This window comes from Amborella trichopoda, chromosome 4 (genome assembly GCF_054954075.1).
Source record: "Amborella trichopoda isolate Santa Cruz 75 chromosome 4, AtrichopodaSantaCruz75HAP2 v2.0, whole genome shotgun sequence".
Classification (NCBI taxonomy): domain Eukaryota; kingdom Viridiplantae; phylum Streptophyta; class Magnoliopsida; order Amborellales; family Amborellaceae; genus Amborella; species Amborella trichopoda.
Window position 1 is genome coordinate 56658657 of NC_142339.1, and position 19657 is coordinate 56678313.

General features: G+C 34.6%; 1 protein-coding gene across 8 annotated transcripts; it reads left to right on the plus strand.

The window, feature by feature from the left end:
- Positions 1 to 1957: 1957 nt before the first annotated feature.
- Positions 1958 to 12869, plus strand: LOC18422381 (uncharacterized). 8 transcript variants are annotated; one of them, XR_016054982.1, is made up of 6 exons: positions 1962 to 2473; positions 9356 to 9425; positions 10646 to 10812; positions 10899 to 10972; positions 11472 to 11581; positions 12239 to 12445. XR_016054982.1 is itself a non-coding variant. In XM_088865902.1 (6 exons), the coding sequence occupies exons 1-5, from the start codon at positions 2072 to 2074 to the stop codon at positions 11532 to 11534; spliced, it is 732 nt and encodes a 243-aa protein (XP_088722028.1). In that variant the 5' UTR covers positions 1962 to 2071; the 3' UTR covers positions 11535 to 11581; positions 12239 to 12445. The 8 variants fall into 8 exon arrangements, 7 of the variants coding, with proteins under 7 accessions (XP_088722027.1, XP_088722028.1, XP_088722030.1 ...); XM_088865902.1 differs by having other exon boundaries at positions 11516 to 11581; XM_088865901.1 differs by lacking the exon at positions 11472 to 11581 and having other exon boundaries at positions 1958 to 2473; positions 12239 to 12869.
- The last annotated feature ends 6788 nt before the right edge of the window (positions 12870 to 19657 follow it).

Genomic DNA, 19657 nt, shown 5'->3' on the forward strand with positions numbered 1-19657 from the left:
CTTTTGCCTCTCCAAAATTTGTGTGCTCCAGTGGAGTAAATGTACACTTACTCCAATGATCAAACCCTTGCTTGGGGAATTTGTTGGACCTTAAGTTTTAAGGTCTATTTTGAAGTACTCGTTATCGATTATGTAAATTATCTGTTGTTTGCAAGAGCCGTATTGAGTTTATCTTTGTGAAAGTTGTATTTGCTTTATTCAAAGTAATTTATAGAATGTCAAATGTTTTTATTAAAAATAGCTAAAACTATATGGAAAACATAAAAACAAGTTGAATAATTAAATAATATTATCCTTAATACAAGCTAGGTGCTAAACATCTAACAAAACAATAGTGTATTAATTTAAACAAGATAGTCTATTCCAAATACAATCGATTGTCATCCAAGCATGCTCTCATAAATTACCATAACGAGAGTTTTTTTTTAAAGGAAAAAGTTTATGCACGGTTGCAACCTTGAAATGTAGAATTAAAGATACACCTCAAAAATATGTCGGAAAAGGTTATTTCAATGTTGAAAAATCCTCAATCATCTCAATCGATTGTCATCCAAACATGCCCTCATAAATTACCATAGCAAGAGTTTTTTAAAGGAAGAAGTTTACAGTCTTATAAATGGAGAATTAAAGATGCACCTCAAAATCCATCGAAAAATGTTGTTTTAATGTTGAAAAACCTCATCTCGACATCGAGATATATGAATATGAAAAAAAAATATGTCTAGTCCCAAAAGATTGTGCATCTTACAACATATTATTTAGACCGTTCATTTTCAAGATTTTCATATGTTTATAGATCTACTTGATTTTAACCATTTTTTGGAGTTTAAAAATTTATAATTAGATATGAAAATAGATTTTGAGATAATTCTAAGAATTGTTTACACCAAAAATACTTGTTATGATAAAATTTGGAGAAGCATCTTAATTGGATTGTCTAAGGTTGCAACTTTATAAAAACCACACCCTAGTATAAGAAGTAGTTTTACAAATTTTATTTATTTTAAATTATTTTAACATTCAAAATTGAGCTTTACCCATGGGAAAAGTTTATGTAGAGCCGAGACTCTAAACAATTAAATTAGAACCTACCCCAAAAATTTCATTAGAACAGGTTCTTTTGATGTCCAAATATCATAATCTCGATATTAAGATGCATGGACATGAGAAAATAAATAGATTTTTAGTTTTATAAATAGTATATTTTGTAATGAATATTTGGACAGTCAATTTTCAAGGTTTTAAAGTTTTCATAAATCTGTTGATCTACATTGTTTTCAAAAATTGAAACTTTATAAATAAAATTGAAAATATATTTTAAGGCTATCACAATGATTTTTCAGTATTGAAATAACATTTCTCGATACTATTTGAAGGTAGGCTCTAATTTGATTGTTTAGAGCCTAGGCTCTATACAAACTGCACCCGGAAGAGATAAAATAAAAATATATTTTAAGCGCCACATATTTTTAAGGACCAGGTTTCTATGAGGCCAAGCCCGCATATGTAGAAATACAGGCCTATTAATAAATATATTTTTGAGATGTTTTTTTTGACTTAATTTCTATAGACATGTAATCTCTAACATGGAGATCATGAATATGGAAAATAAGTAAAATATTTAAAACTAGAAATAAAATTTCTAGTAAGGAAATATTTGGATTGTTAGTTTTTATTGTTTTTGGATATAACACCTACTTGCATCCATATTTAAGATTGAGGGCTTACATGTTTTGAACCGCATATGTTGCCATGCGGTCCAAACCGCATGAAGCAAGCAAATTTTTGATAAAGATCGGTGAAAAGTTATAAAAAGCGGAGAACGTATTTTTAAAAATTGGAAAAAGCTTGGGTGTGGCCGTTCGCGCACAGTTTTACGGTGAGCCTCAGATGGTTTTGACGAGTGCGAACGGTTGGATGTTGCCTCTTTCAAAATAATAATAATAGGACGTCAGACGTGGCTGACAAAACCATCCATCAGGCCTACTCGATGAGCCTCTCTCTCATCTCCCAGTCTCTCTCTCCTCTCGCCCAAACCAGTCGTAGCTGACAAAACCATCAGGCCTGCTCGATGAGCCTCTCTCTCTCATCTCTCTCTTTCCTCTCGCCGAAACCTGCCGCAGAGCTCTCCCAACTCAAGCTTTTTCCAGCACGCAGACTCTCTCCACATAAAGCACATCCCTCTCTCTCATCTCCCCCAAACCTGCTCGCAGAGCTCTCCCTCATCAAGCTTTTTCCAGCACGCAGTCTCTCTCCACAAAAAGCTCGCGGTTTCTCTCTCTCATCTCGCCATCCCTGCTCGCGCACAGGTCTCTCTCATCTCGCCCTAATAAAACCAGTTTCTCTCTCTCACAAATTTGGGTTTTACAAGACCAGCAGCAACCCTTCCGCGTCTCTCTCCCAGAGCACCCTCACAGAGCATGCAGTTCCTGACCAAAGTTGGGTTTTTTTTCTGAGCACCCTCACAACGAAGGTAATGGTGATTTTTTGTTTTACTTTGCCCTGTTATTAGGGCTTTATATATATTGGAATGACATCCATTGATTTTAGGGCTTTTTAGTTGATTATGGGGCTTTTTGTTCATTAGGAACGTTTCCTTTCTAACAAACGTGCAATTTGGGTTGTTAATGGAAATTTGGATATATTTTTTTTTTGTAATACTCCAATGCCATCCATTAGTGTTGCTCTGTTATATGATTTTGGGTTTATTGTGGTTTTACTGGATGGAAAGGAACTCTAGCTCTTTGTTCAGGTAGTAGATTTGCAGAGAAAATGTGGGTTTTCGTGGCTTGTTTATTTTGGACTTGTTGGCGCCTTCACGGATGAAAGGAGCGCAAGCTCTTATTTTCGAATTATTCTAGATCCTTCTATGTAACCCCCATTAACTGCATTGTTGTTGAATTTTTCTTTTTTCCATTATTTTCTCAAGAATTTGGGGGAATATTGACTCCAACTCTCTGAGCTGCTGTAAACTACGGATTTGGATTTTTTAATACTCGAATGGCATCCGTTCATGTTTCTCTGTTAAGTGGTTCGAACATGGTTTCTTCTTACTGTTGGAATTGATGTTGCTCTGCTTAGTACTGATTTGGATTTTTTTTTTGGGTAATACTCGAATGCCATCCACTAGTGTTGCTCTGTTGAGTGATTGCTTTTTGTTCATTAGGTTTGTTTCCTTTCAATCATCAAACATTTTGGATTGTTAATGGTTCAAACAAGGTTTCTTATAGCTGTAAGAAATAATTGCCCTGTTTAGTACTAATTTGGACATTTCCTATTTATTTATTTATTTATTTTAATGCTCGAATGGCATCCCTTGATGTTGCTCTGTTAAGTGATTGCTGTTTGTTCATTAGGTTTGTTTCATTTCAATCATCAAGCATTTTGGTTTGTTAATGGTTCAAACATGGTGGAATTGATGTTGCGATGTTAATTTAGAATTTGGAGATTTTTTTGTTCGTTTCTTTTTTTCTTTAAATACTCGAATGGTATCCATTGATGTTGCTCTGTTAAGTGATTGCTTTTTGTTCATCAGGTTTGTTTCCTTTCAATCATCAGGCATTTTGCTTTGTTAATGGTTCAAACAGGGTTTCTTCTTATTGTTGGAAATGATGTTGCTCTGTTAAGTACTGATTTGGATTTTTTTTTTTTTTTTAATACTCGAATGCCATCCGTTACTGTTGCTCTGTTGAGTGATTGTTTTTTGTTCATTAGGTTTGTTTCCTTTCAATCATCAAGCATTTTGGATTGTTAACGGTTCAAACAGGGTTTCTTATAACTGTACAAACTGATTGCTATGTTAAGTCATAATTTGGACATTTCTTTTTTTTTTTTTTTTTTTAATACTCGAATGGCATCCATTGAGTTAAATTTCGATCCTAATCTTACAATTTTGTGATCTTAACCTCTTGTTGGAGAGTGTTACTAACTCGGCCTGTCCAAGGTGGAGTTGGAGCGAGTTCCACAGCTATTATACCACCCTTAGTGAGTTCAATAAATTCACTTTCAGCTTTGCATTTGCAATTTTTCATGAGCTTTGCATTTTCAATCTAGTATGCTCATTGACTTTTAAATTCGGTGTTCACTGACATGGAAACCAGTAAACATATTTAGTGTTCGAACTAGTGATTAAAAATTGGACCTGAAATAAATTGTGTTTTGTGTAGGGTAATTAGAGTACCTGAGATGGACCTCACCATTTCAGAAAGTGTGACACCACCCATATTGTCAGACATAAGACCTAGAACTCTTCAAAATAGATATGAAGACTATTTTTCTAAATGGCGACTTGGTGGAAGATATCTATATGGAGCAACCTAAATGTTTTATAACCCTGGCGTTTAGTGCAAAGTGCACAAGCTCAAAAAGTCCATATATGGTCTCAAGCAGTCATCAAGACAGTGGTATATTAAATTCTCTATATATATTTTAGTGGTCTCCCTAGCGCGCGAAGTCACACACTCTAGTAAGTACCAATTGCCATTTTCCTCTTATTCAAAATCTCTCTCTCTCATCACAATTGCTACTTCCCCTTCTTCAAAATCCCTCTCTCTGTATTCCTCGGAATTGTTCATATTTGGATTCAGCAAAGGGATCTTATATCTCGTACTCAAGGTATGCCCCAAGTTTGCCTGCTGTCAAGATTTCTAGGGCTAGGAATTTCAGGTGTTTATAGTCTGGTTATGCTTTCTTTTATTGCATATTAGACTCCATCTTAGGTTTTTTGTGGCCTATTTTGGGGATAACTAGTTCATTTTTTTTGTGATATACCTGTCTCTTATTTGAGTCAGCGCTTCTTAATTTTGGATTTCATTTGTTTTCTATCTTTTGCTGTGGAAATGTTATTGAATTATTGGGTTTATTGGTCTTTGTTTCGATATTTTTTATCCGATACACCATGCATGAATAAATCAGATCTTAATCTATATTTCTTTATCGTTTTGCTTTTATTTTGCCACAATTTTGATATGATACACAATTGCTGAGGCTTCAGAGAGCCTTAGGTTTGTATTTTTCTGGAAATTTTGGGATTTTGAAAGTACTTTTTGAATGCTCTGAGTTCTCATAGAACAATTATATGAAATAAATGGAATCGTATCATATTTTAGAATAAGCTTACAGGCCACTTGAAAGAGAGAGGGGTTTTTCTCTTTTTCTTTTCTAAAGAATTAAGAATAAAATTGTTAAGAATATGCTTATGTCAAGTTTTTATGGTAGGATCTTTACACATGATTTTTTTAGTAGTTTTATTCGTGCCTTTTGCAATTTTATATATGCTTTCAACTTGAAGTGCTTGCTGGGGACATTATGAAGATCATGTGGTTCTTTGACATATATACGTGTTCTAACGGCTAGAGTTCAAGGTCATTTGAATTCTTTTTTTTTTTTTTTTTTTTTTGTTTTCTTAAAAGGAAAAATTTATCAAAATACCCTGAGTGATGCAGTATTCAGCATTTTGCACAATTGTAACTATGCCAACTCATGATCATGTCTCTTTTGATACATATTTTGAAATTAAATTAAATGATGTGGTTAAAATATTAAATAGTTCATCTGTCATGGGTATTTCAATAAAATGCCCTTAAAATGATCGTATTTAAAAAAGCAATGGAGTTGTTGGGTTGATGTTTGTTAGATACAAGTCATAATCGGTTTCCATGCCACTTTGAATTTATCAATCGTCATCATCATAATCCAAGCCTTATCCCAATTATTTGGGGTTGGCTACATGAATCTTGTTCCTCCATTCTATTAAGGGCTATACCTTTAGTAAGATTAAAAATCACCATATCTTTTCTCACTACTTCTATTGATGTTTTTTTGTGCCTTCCCTTTGCCCATTTAGAGCCTTCCACCTTAGCCAAATTACACCTCCTAACCAGTGTTGTATTAGATCTTGTTGTACATGGCCATTCCACCTAACTCTACTTTTCTTCATCTTATCGCCTGTTGAAGTCACACCTAAGTTCCCTCATATGTATTCATTTTGAATTCTATCATTTCTTATTTTTTCACTCATCCTTCCAACATCCTCATCTCACGTATGCTTATCTTACATGTGTTGTTTGTTGACCACTCAACATTACATCCCATAAAGCATGGCTGGTCTTATAGTCATTATGTAGAACTTCCCCTTCAGTCTAATGGTAATGCCGTGATAACATAAAACTCCAAATACACATTTCCTCTTCGCCCACCTAGCTCTAATTCTATATACGACATTTTCCTCAATTTCGCAATTTTCTTGATTATCGAACCTGATATTGGAAACAATCTCTTGTAGGTATTTATTTACCATGAATTTTAACTACTTCCCCGTTTCTACTCCTATTATTACTAAATTTGTATTTTATATATTCTGTATGAGTCCGGCTGATTTTAAAACATTTAGATTCTAGAGCATCCCTCCAACACTCTGACTTTGTGTGAATGCTGCCTCTAGTCTCATCGATCAAAACTATATGGTCTGCGAACAACATACACTACAGTACCTCATATTGTAGGTGCTTGGTTAACTCATATATAACCAAAATAAAGAGATATGGGCTCAGTGCTGGCCCTTGATGTAGGCCCATTGTCGTTGAGAACTCACTTGTCTCTCACTAGTTGTCCGCACACTGGTTATCGCTCCCTCATATATATCTCTTGCTATGTCAATAGAGCCTTTGGTAACTCCTTGTTTTTCCAACACCGACCAAATTCAATCTCTAGTTACCATATTGTATGCTTTCTCTAAATAAATAAAGGACCATTTGGAGGTCTATTCTCTTCGCCCTAAACTTCTGAATTAGTTGCCTAAGTAGGAAAATGGCTTAGACAATTGACCTCCTTGGCATAATACCACATTGATTTTCTGATACACTTGTTTCACACATTAGTCGTTGCTCAACTACTCTCACCCACAACTTCATAGTCTAGTTCATAAGTTTAGTACTTCGATAGTTCGTACAATTCAATATGCCTTCTTTGTTCTTGTAAATAGTTACCATTGTGCTTTTTTCGTATTTGTCTGATATTTTCTTTCTTCTCAATACCTTGTTGAACGACTTGGTAAGCCAGGATATATCAATTTGTCTGATGCACTCCCAAATCTCTATCAGGATACCATCTGACCCTAAAGCCTTTCATATCTTCATCTTTCTCAAAGCTTCTTTCACTTTAGATATCTTAATCCTGCAAATGTAACTATGACCTCCACCCTCATTTATGTCAAATGTTCTTCCTTACGTTGTGTTCCCATAGTATTCGTTATTTGACGATTTTTTAAAAATAAATTATCCGCCTTTTCTTGACCTCGTCATCTTTCACCAAGATCTTTTAATCAACTTTCACCAGGATCTTTTGACTCTCGATCTTAATGCATCGAGGATCAGAGGATCCTGGTGCAATAATGTGGAGTTCCATGCTTTTATGCTTTTACTCCCATTTTTGTATTTGGGTAGACATGTACAGGTGTGCCTTAATAGTATAAACTAGTGTTCCAAAAAGCGGACCGCTCAGCGCCTAGGCAGCCTTGGCAGTCTAAAAGGCTTGGGTGGATTGCCTAGGCCTAGGTGGCCAAATTGGGTAGCAGTCCCTGGGTGGCCGCCTAGGTAGTACGGAACCCGCCTAGAGGTGGAATTTTTTTTTTCGATGTATTAATTTTTTTTGAAATATAAAGGTTTTGAAGGATGGGTTTTAGGTTCATTTCAAACCTTAACCCATAAGAACCCATTTTAGAGAGAAATAAATCTCAAGAAAACAAAATTTTGTGACTTTCATTGTATCAATGTGTTTTTCAAAGTTACGGAAAACAGATCCAAACACCATCCAGGTAGATTTTATTTAGTTTTGGAGTTTTATAATCCTATTAGAGGGTGTTTTGTATTATTTTAGAAACAAAAAACATCTAAGATGTGGGAGTTTGGAGTTTGTGCAATCAAAGTAAATGCAAAAAAATTGCATTATTTTGAAATGTCTTCAGGATCTAGTCGAAGTGGAGGTCTGGGTTGGAAATATGGATATAATCCGAATCCAAATGAAAAAAATTGCATTAGATACAATTTTTGTGAAAAAAATACGAAAGGGAGAATAAACCGGTTTAAGAAACATCTTAGCGGTATTAACGGGGATGTTGCCCATTGTAAAAATGTTCTTGGAGCTATCAGAGAGGAGATTAAGCAAAATATGAGTTCTATAAAACAAAAAATAGGAACAAAATTCTTGTCATTTGAATAGATCTATTTCTACTACTTCTAGAAGAAGTGATCTGGGTTAGAAGTATGGTTATAACCCAAAACCAAACGATAAAAATTTTATAAGGTGTAATTTTTGTGAAAAAGATACTGATTCAAGAAACATCTTGCCGGGTATTAAAGGGAGTGTTGCTTCTTGTAAAAAAATTCCTGAAGCTATTTAAGGTTGAGATTAGACAACTTCTGAATGTAAAAGAACCAGAAAATGATGAAAATGAGCTTTGTTTTGTGGAAATATCTTCTTGTAGTGGTGATTCGGGTGGGAAGCATGATTATAACCCGAATCCGAATGACAAAAATCGTCTTAAATGTAATCATTGTGGAAATGATACTAACGGGGGATTTATCGGTTTAAAAAATACTTTGCCAGTATTAAGGGGGATGTTGCCCCGTGTAAAAATGTTCTTGAGACTACAAGGGAGGAAATTATACAAGAGTTGAGTTCAGGGAAGCACAAAAAGATAGAAAAGTGTAGAACAGCCAAGACTCCTAGGGCCTCATTTGCACATACTAGTAAGAGGGAGGTAGAAGAAGAGGCGGTGGAAGAGGCAGATTCAGAAGAAACAAAGGAGGACGAGCGTTATATTGAAGAGGGAGATGACTCTGATGGTGATGGCATCGATTCAAATGCATATGATGAAGTTTACCCTATTCCTTTTGATGACGATGATGATGATGATGATGATGATGATGACGATGACTGAAGAGTGAAGACTCTTGGTGTTGAGTGTTGAGTGTTGACTGTTGAGTGTTAACTATTGTCTCCTAGACTGTATATTTTCTTATTTCTATACTTTTATTTTTTCTTATTTTTACTTTTTTTATTTTTAGTTTTTAGTTTTTAATTTCTGTATGGAACTTACACTTTATATGGCGCAACTTATACGGTAGTGTTTGGTTGTTTATTTTATTTCAAGCCCCCTCTTTGATATGCTGCTATATATTTAAAAGATCCTGGGTTGACTTCCCCACTTGCATCTCTATGTGAACATCTGTCCTCTTTTGCTTTTGTTTGAGTTGATTTCATTATTTGCATTTACATTGAAAGTTTCAATGTGCATTTGGAACTTTGACCTAGCTGAATATTGATGCTCAGTAATATTCATCATTTTGGTGCTTAGACTGATGACGTGCTTCCAAGTTTGGAAGAACAAGGAGTTCGCCAGTTATATCCTAAAGGGCCAAACATTGGTACGACTTCTCTTTCATTTTTTATTTTATTTGCTGGAGTGAAGCTCAAAAGTTCTCTGGGATATCTCCTTTATTAATAAGTTTTAATGGTGTTCTAGTTACATTCGGGATTTATGAATCATTCCAATCCTACATATTAACAGTGCTCTGGAAACCTTATTACCAAAGATTATAGAGTTTCCAATCCTTTTATTCACTACCAATTTCCTGTGTGTTTTCCACAACACTTGTACCTAGCGTTGGAGCCTTTTAAATTAGCAACTTTTTCACATTCAGCTTCTCAATAGTCATACCATCAATTTGACTTTATCCCACATATTTTGATTGTTTCTGTGCTGTCTTATCAACTGCATCTATGGACATAGCATGAACAGTATTCTTCTATTCCACTATGGGAGATGAGAGATACTTATCCAGGACATGTTCCCCATAGTCTCATAGTTTATGCACTCTCTACTTGCTGTCATCGTCTAGGGTTCCTTTCCATTTATTTTTTTGAGTAAAAGTTCCACTCCATTTATTTGATTTCCCTTGTGTGACGCTCCAGTAACAACCAAGTTTATGATTGTCAAGTTGTAGCAAAATTATAATACTGCATTGCAATGTATTAAAGGATATCAGTTATACTGCATGGGCATGCATTATTGCATGTCTTGGTTTTGGTCTCTTTCATTAGATTTTCTCTTAACATATTATTAGTGATTAGAGCTGGCAAAGGGCCAGGCAAGAGATGGCGCGTCCTGCCTGAAAATAAACCACAACTTGTGACCTGGGCCCAGCCCGATTTATATAATTGAGGATCAAGACTGGCCCAGCCCAACCCAACCCAAAAAATATTGTGGCAGACTGGGCCTGTTGTGGGCCTATTTTTGGTGGTGTAATAAATTATGCTAATTATATATAAATGAACACTGATTTTCTGGCCGTTTAGCCTAGCCCGAAAAATGTTCAGGCTTAAAATGCATTCCCGAGCTTGGTTTGGTGGCTTAAAGTATGGCCCAAAGCCTGCTGGCTGCTAGGCCTGGCTCGTTTGGCAGCCCCGCTAGCAATTGAATGCTTCTGTGAAAGACAAAAGGTTTTGATCTCTGCCAATTCCTTCTCTTTCAAAGTATTAAAAGTAAAAGAAATGATAAGAATAAAAAATCCAAAAAAAAAAAAGAAAGTTTGATAAGAATTTATGAAAAATAATTGATGTTTATGTATGATTGCTTGTGACACAGATTACAAGAAGGAACTGAGAGCACTGAACCGAGAGTTGCAGCTTCATCTATTGGGACTTGCAGATGTGCTTGTTGAGCGACCATCTCAGTATGCATGGAGAGTGGAAGAGATATCTCTTATTTTTCGGAACTTGCACCATCTCCTCAATTCTTTGCGTCCTCACCAAGTGAATATTTTGGTTCAATGTATTGGACAGATTCCTTCATTTTTTTTTTCCTTTCCTTATGGCTGATATTTTTACCTTTTGAACAGGCCAGAGCTACACTAATTCACATTTTAGAACTTCAAATACAATGTCGTAAACAAGCAGTGGAAGATATTAAGAGGTATTTCATGTTTTTAATTCTTCTTACTCTTTGAAAACATCCATGGAATCTCCCTTGCTTTATGCTGTTAGCATTAACTGGTTGTCATGTGCATAGAATTGCAATGGATTATTCTCTTATTTATAAATTTAATGGGAATTGCATTAAATTATTGCCCATTAAATTATTGGAATCGATAAAATTTCTTTTTTTGTGATTTTCATTTAGAAGCACGTAACACTGCAGCTTTGTTTTCTTTGAGCGAAATATCTTGGAGCTCAGTGTTACTGCTTTTGCAGATATAAATGGAAGTAGCACCAGATTGTTTGTGTGAACTTTGTGCCATGACTGGAATTTTAGATTCGTACTAAAAATAGAACTTAGATATATAAAATGACGTGATGCATGATCTTCTGCTTGTTATATTGGAATATATTTTAGTACAAATGTTAATATTAACATACGCACCTTATCGTAATAGTAGCAATATATGTTAACATGTCTGAACTTTGTAGCGTAGTATAATCAAAAGGACCATTGTCAAAACTCTACTCCATGTGATAGTTGCTGTCAAGTGAAGTAATGGAGGATGGAGAGTGGGAAAAGCCGATGGTGTCAATCTTTGTTCCGGTGAGTCCCACTCTCTCCATCGCTGTCCATCATCTCATCGTCTTTATAAAAGTTCAAACTCATTCACCTAGAGGGAGTTTTGACTCAGGTGATGTGTGTGGTTGAGTGAGTTCGATGACAATTTTAAAATATTTAAAACTTGGTCATTAGTATTTGTGGATAAAATGGACTGAGGTCAGTTGGGCATTGTTAAATTTTTCATGTTTTTTTATTAAATGCAGGTATCATGCTACTGATAGAAAAGTAGTGGGTCATTCTAAAAAGATTGAATTCCCTAAAATTCTTGAGCGTCATGGCACTCTTGTTCTATTACTTAGTTGTTCTATGCTTAAAAGATTAAATAAACCTTATTTTCATGGTATTTTGTTTCTATATGGGCCTTTCATATCAAGGACCGGCCTGATTTCGAGTTGTGATCCATTTGGTGGTCCTTGGATTCTTTTGTGTGTGAGGATTGAGTCAGAGAAACTTCACCCTTAAACAAGTATTTTATCAAAAAATAGGAGCCTCCATGGCTCTCTTTTTACTCTCCTTCTATCTCTTTAATCAAGATTTTTATTTTTGTCTTCTCATTTTATTTAAAATGTGTTTACCTTTTCATTGCTTACTATTTCTTTGCTTCTCATGTTTGATAAGTTCTCTTGGTGATTTCTTCAGGATTCAGCATATGGTCCTCTTCCCTCCCCCCCTTGTCGCTGTTTCTTGCTTTTTCACTTGGGTGTTCAGAAGAAGAGAAGAAGCGCAGCAGCTGCTCAAAGAATCTCTTGAAACCCTAGATGGACACTTGCCTTGAACTGTATTTCTGATAACTATATTTGCCGGGTACATATTATCCATGTTCTATATTAAGATGGATTTTGCGTAGCCACTGCCCACTTGAGCTTGTTTCCTCTGTAAGAGTTAATAAGTTGCCATAATCAAAGATGAAAGAACAAAGACGAGGTTCATGGGTCCAAAGTTATACTTGCGCTCAATGTTCTCTCTCTCTAGAGGCAGGCTTCTGAAGTCTCCACTTCTTTGGTACTCTCTCTCTCTCTCTCTCTCTCTCTCTCTCTCAGTTGTCATTGCTTTTACTTTTACTGGAATTTCAGTTGGACATAAAAAAAATTATGTTCAACATGAACTGCATGTTTTCATCCCTCTGGAGGTAGACCTCCCGAGTCATGCCTTCTTTTGTGTTTTCTGTCTCTCTCATGCAATTTTTGTTGCTCTTCGCTTTTTCTGGAATTTCAATTGTGAATAGACAAATATGAATATTTTAACATAATGTGGGATTATGATTTCAGCATCTTTGGGGTTTTGGGTTCTATAATGAAGACTGGTTACTTGGTCTTTACCAATTCACAATTTCAAAGTTTTGAAAGGTACTTTTAGACAGCCTAGTGCTTTATTATGTAAAACCTAATGCCCACTCACCTCCATTTCAAATGAAGAGCCTATATGATGACTTGTTCAACTTGATGGATGTTGCTTGTAATAAAGATAAAATAGTAGTTAATGGTAAAATGAATAATAATGTTGTTTACATTTCGTACAAAAAGATCACAAACCCTTCTGGGTGTTAAATGTGAAATTTGACGGTTAGGGGTGCACCGTTGATGTTGCTCAAAGTTTGAGAAAGTTGTTCTTGGATTTTGTGTCGAGAAAGGACACACCCTAACCTAACTGTCTAATAGTACATCTGATGTCATAGATTTTTCTACATTGTATATAATCTCTTAAGTAGCCCTTGTTCTCATAGTTGAATTTCATGTCGGTTATTTTCTGATTGTTAGTTTCTTGTTAAATTTTTTTTTTTTGTTCGTCCCTACGTATCGTTTTTTGTCAAGTTTGGAACCTTTATGTCCTTTTTTTTTTTTCCCTCAATTTTCTATTTGTAGGAAATTGGATAGTAGAATGGATAATCTTGGTCCCACGAATCTGGTGAAATATTGAAAAGTTTTTTTTTTTTTTTAATTTTTTCTTGTAACCTTCAGGAGACTGGTGTCATTAGTTGTCCATTTCAGTTTAAATTATTAAAACTTTTTAGAAACTATCTCTAAAATTTTTTAAAAATTTGAAAATTTTTGAAAACTATCTTGAAGTTAAAATTTTTAAAAATTTAAAAAAAAAATAATTTTCAAGATAGTTTTTAGAGAGTTTTTACAAATTTTCAAGATAGTTTTTAATTTCAAGATAGGTTGTAAATTTTTTCAGAAACTATATCTAAAAACTATCTAAAAATTAAAAACTATATTTAAAAATTCTAAAAACTATCTTGAAATTATTAGAGAGAAAAACTATCTTTAAAAATTTTTAGAAATAGAAACTATCTTGAAATTTTTAGAGAGAGAAACTATCTCAAAAAATTTTTGGGAGAAAATCTCAAAATTTATGTTTAGGAGAGAGAAAATCTCAAATTTTAAACTTTAGTGACAGAAAGTATATTAAATTTTAGAGAGATTATATTTGAAGTTTTAGGAGAGACATTTTAAAATTTAAGAGAGTAATTATATCAAATTTTAGAAAGAGAAAATACATAAAATTCTTTAAAAAGAGAAACTATTGCAAAAGCCTAAGAGATAAATTATGTCAAATTTTAAATTTTAGTGAGAGAAAGTATCTTAAACTTTGAGATAAAAACTACTACATATTTTTAAGAGAAACTATTTAAAAATATTTAGAGAGCGGATCTATCTCAAAATTATTGAAGAGGAGAAGTATCTCAAGTTTTAAGTTTTAGAGAGAGTTTCTTAATTTTAGAAAGAGAAACTAAATTAAATTTTAAAGAGAGAAAACACCTAAAATTTTTAGAGAGAGAAATCATGTCAAAATTTTTAGATAAACAATTTCAAATTTTAAGTTTTGGGTAGAAAATATATTACATTTAGAGTGAGAAATCATATCGAATTTTAGGGAGAGAAACTATCTCAAATTTCTTAGACATTATACGAAATTTTGAGTTTTGGAGAGAGAGTTTATTAACCTTTTAGAGAGAGAAGTTGTATCAAGTTTTGTTACCAAATTATCGACACAGAAGTGATTGCAAGGAAATATGAATTTTGTATAGTTTTTCAAACAAGAGATTTGAAAAATCCGTAACAAAAATATTTGAAATTGAAAATTCATAGATTTTTTTTGTATTTCAAATATCTAAGATTCTTAATTTATCATATTTATTTCTCTTGCTTGAGTTGACCGAGTCGTTTCAAACCCAGCGGCACGTGCTTTTAAATACTGAATGTTTGTAAATTTGAAAAACATCTTATGTTGACTTGTTAATACATTGGCTTAGCTTGTTATTGGCTTGAATTGACCTGAGTTTGGTCTTATTTTATAGCTTAACTTCGGAATATGGTAGAAAAGCCATTTAACTTGCCTTTGACCAAAAACACGATTAATTGGGATTATATACAATAAGACCATTTACGTTTGGTATTGATTTAGGGAGATCAATGTGAAATCTGATAGCTGGTTGAGTCATAAAGTTTGGAAAAAAAATTTGAACTTCGAGTTTGGTTAATTAAATAAATACAACCACCCAATTTCATATCACTATCTCGTATAAAAAATAAATGGTCATTGTATTTTTTTTCCCTGATTATAAATGTTCATCCGTAAAAGAAAAAGTATGCATCTTATAATCCATATATACACATCGGTGTGCTCATAAGGATCACCACCATCCAATCAAAGGGTTGAATTATAGCAGATTCGCAGCTTACCATCCAAGCGATAATGTTGCTTGTTGCATCTCACCCTTTCTCCAGCATCAAAGAAATATGAGGATTCAAAGGAAATTGGGAGGCAGATGGTGAGGAAGGTTCATAGCCTCATACGTAATTTAAACAATGAAATAGATGTCGAAGGGGGTTTAATCTCATTTTTATAACTTTGAAAGGGTCAATGGGCTTTTCATGAACTAAAATGTTATTTAGGATTATGATTTTTGATAAAGGGTACACCCACCCTCTGCTCCACTTGCACCCGTCATATATTTGCAGTAGGTAGAGAAGCAAGGATGCCCGTCTTCAAGGGAATGAGAGAAGTCATAGATTTGCAGGAGGTAGAGAAGCAAGGATGCCCGTCTTCAAAGGAATGAGAGAAATCTGTGCAACTTAGGCAGCCTCCAAAAGAGTAGATGGGACGTCCCAATGTAGAAGCGACATGTGCAGCTGGGGTAGCCGGTCCAGGGGTTTGGGCCCCTTCTTCATATTCGTCCTTGGGGTGATAAAATCCTGTCGGTCAATTGTCGACAAAAATCGCCCTCCAGGACACACAACGAAGTGATATAAGAATTTGAATTGGAGATATCATTACAATTAAAATCTAAAATTATTAGATGATCCCCAAAGGATGAAGAACACGATGAGCTTGAAAGGTTACCAGTAGTTATGCACTCCTCAGAAGTTAGTAAGGTTGTTGATGCGATGAATCTCCATTACGGATACACTCTGGACTCTATCACCGAAATGTTGCAGAAAGATCATGACAAGGGTGTTGATGTATAACCTAGAAGCTCAAAAACTCAAAAATCAAAGCACAAAAGCGGAATGCAAAGGGAGCTTGAGAGTATGTTAAGTCTGTCTATCGACTGCTGCATGAGGAGAATCACAGAGCGATTGATCGTAGTTTAGCAAGAATTTGGAATTTGCAGGTACCGTTGAAGGTTCAGTTATTTTCGTGGGTAGCTCTTCAAAAAAAGTTCTCTGCAGTGGATAACCTTCGTAAGAGAGGTTTCATAATTGTCAATGTTTGTAGCCTATGTTTGAGAGATAATGAAAGTGTCGACCATATTCTTTTACATTGTCCTTTCACTCTAAGCATATGGGATTGGTGTAGAAAGTTGATGAATCTCAATATCTTGATTCCACAAAGCCTAGAGTTAATTCTCTCTCATGGATGAACCCTGGTGTGTCGAAAGTTAGCACTGTGCTATAGAGAGCTTTATGGATGAGCACTAATTGGAAAGAGAGAAATAGAATAACATTTGAAAGGACACAAAGTGAAATTGAAGTTTTGAAGTCTAACAACTTAACAACAACAACTGCATGGTTTTTAACAAATAAGGATTGCAAGTTTATCCCAAAATCACAAATTTTTTCGAATCCATCTGAAGTTGTTAAGCTTAATAATCACATACAGATTCGAAATACTATTTGGATGGCTCTTCAAGAAAATTGCTTAAAACTCAACTTTGATGGAAGCTTGATTGGAAACCCAGGCCCAACAGGTTATGGTGGTACCATTAGAGATCATATGGGTAATTACAAATCCACCTACTCAGGACCATGTGGACATATGTTAGTGAATGAAGCAGAGGCAAGAGCTCTTTTAGAAGGTTTAAAGATAATAAATAACCTCGAGAGCCAAAAGATGATTGAAGGTGATTCAAGCAATGTCATTGCTTCGGCAAAAGAAGAAATAAAGTCACCTTGGATATTATGCAGCATTTTCAATGAAATCTTTTTCATTTTAAGTAGTGGTACTTTTGAGTTATCTCATTGTTTTAGGGCGGCTAATATAAAAGTTGATACTTTAGCAAAAGGTGGTGTGCATCAACATTCATTGGTGGTTACATCCTTTTCATCTTGAACATCCTTGTAATCGTTCAAGGGTGAATGAAATTCATAGTAACTGATTTAAAAAAAAAATCTAAAATTAGCTGAAAGAAACTTGAGACATGAAATTGGGAAAAGGAAACTTCATAAAAAAAAGAAGTAATCTTTATGGGGTTTGATCGCAACATTTTTGAGAATTTCGAATGAGATGTTATTCGTTGGCTGACGGTAGGTGTGCCCTCATTTACATTGGTCTTCAAATTTTTATTTTTTAAATTAAGTCTACCATAATGATATCTCCATTATCTTTAGGTAAAGATGTGATTAAGCGGCACTCTAATGCTTCTTTAGCCTTGACAAAAGAGCGCATATAATATGCTCCCTAGGGAGCAGATTATAAAACTTATTTACTAAGGATTTATTGAATTTAAAATTTCAAGAACTAAGTAAGAGTAACTAGATGGTTAGAGAAAATTTGAATTTTACGTTTTTAAACACTTAGATCTCACCCTCAAAAAATTGGATAGTATCGGTTCAATATCAATTCATTGTTTTTTTAAGTGTATAGAGAGTGTGTTGTGAAAATTTCGTTTTTGAGGTTATTCTATGTGTTGACAATGTTACATTCTTAAGGATTCTAAAACTAAGGTTGATGTTTATCCAAGGAAGTAAAAGGATAGAATGCTCCAGCATAAGCATAAAATATTTTGGGCCTGCCTACCAATATTCCCTCGAAGATGCTTTAATTTGAATGACCATCCCAGAAAGTCACATGAAAGCTATAGGGAGAGAGAGAAGGAAGAGATTTATTGTGGGGAGATGACATAAAAAAGAAGAGATTCATCTGATGAGTTTGAAAAAAGTTTGTAGACCAATGAAGGAGGGGAGATTGGATATTAGGAAACTGAAATATATGAACTCAACACTTTTAGTAAAATTGTCGTGGATGATCCGGACACAACCTAAGTATTTATGGGTGTTTGCTGTGAGAGAAAAATATGGAATAGATTTGAAGTTTGGCCTCATTAAAGGTTTAAGAAACAAGACAAGTTTGTCCCATGTTTAGAGAGATATTGATTATGAGAGATCTGTGTATCTACGGCAATTTCGAAAAATAGTAGGGAATGGATAATCCACTCTCTTTTGATTTGACAAATGGATTGGAGATGAATCGTTAAGATACTTTTTCCCCGAGGTTTTCTCAAAAGCTTTAAACCCGCTAACATCTGTCAAGGAGGCTAGTGGGGGTGTTTATACTAAGATTTTTTGTAGGTACAGAAGATGTACAGACAGATTCATTGAGGAGTATCAAACATTATTGGAATTATTGAATTACACATATTTGACTCCAAATATGGATGATAGCTTTATTTGAGATCTTACCCCTTAGGGAGACTTTTCAGTTAAGCCAACCTATAACCTATTATTTTCTGATCGTTAGAGAGAATTAGATGCTAGTTTATTAAAGATTAAAAAACTGCATGTGCTTCTTAAAGTGCAGTTATTCTTATGGATCTTGTGTCTAGATAAATTAGCAACTGTTGACAACTTGAGAAAGAGGGGATTTGTTATCACCAATATATGTATCATGTGCAAAGCCAATGATGAAACTTTGCAACATCTTGTCCTCTCAGGTCTTTTTGTTACTTATCTTTGGGGTTGGGTTCACCAATGCCTCAATCTGTCATTACCTTTGCCCCAAAATGTCAAAGCTCTTCTTGACAAATGAATTACACCTGATATTTCAAAGATTGTAACTATCCTTTGATATCTATTTGCGTTAGCCTTCTTTGGAATGTTTGGAAGAAAAGAAATAGAATAGTATTTGATAGTATAAGTGCAGATCTGTCTACATTAAAATCGAATATTTTGGCAGTTACAGCTGATTGATTGCACATAAGGATTGTGGCTTCATTTCTAAAAGTTTTATCATTAGCAATCCTTCGGCAGTGGTGCCTATGGGTGTTTGGATACAATCATCAGTGAATTCCTTCAAATTTAATTTTGATAGAAGTCCACTTGGTAATTCATGACCAGTCGCCTATGGTGGACTCATCAGAAATAATTTGGGTCTTACTCGGGTCTGTGTGGTATCATAACGGCCAATGAGGCGGAAGCACGAGGTTTATTAGAAGGTTTAAAATTGCTATGCACTTTGGAAGGGGATAGAATTATCGAATGAGACTCGACAAATGTCATTGCCTGGAGTAAGAGAAAGGCCACAATCCCTTGGAGATTAATGACTATTTTTTATCAAATTTGAGACATTTTGTCAACCTCTATGGCAACGGTTCAACATTGTTATAGAGAGGCGAATGAAGATGCCGATATTCTTGTTAAAGGAGGAGTCCATACTCCCTCTCTGTTGGTTACTTCTTTTATGTAATATTGTGTTTTTACATATGAATTAATAATAAGTCGTACGTTACCGTTCAAAGAAGAGAGAGAGAGAGAGAGAGTCTATTGGGAACTGTGATTTGCTCGATTGTTACCTTACAATGGGTGAAAAACAACTAAATTCCATTTTCAACTACTA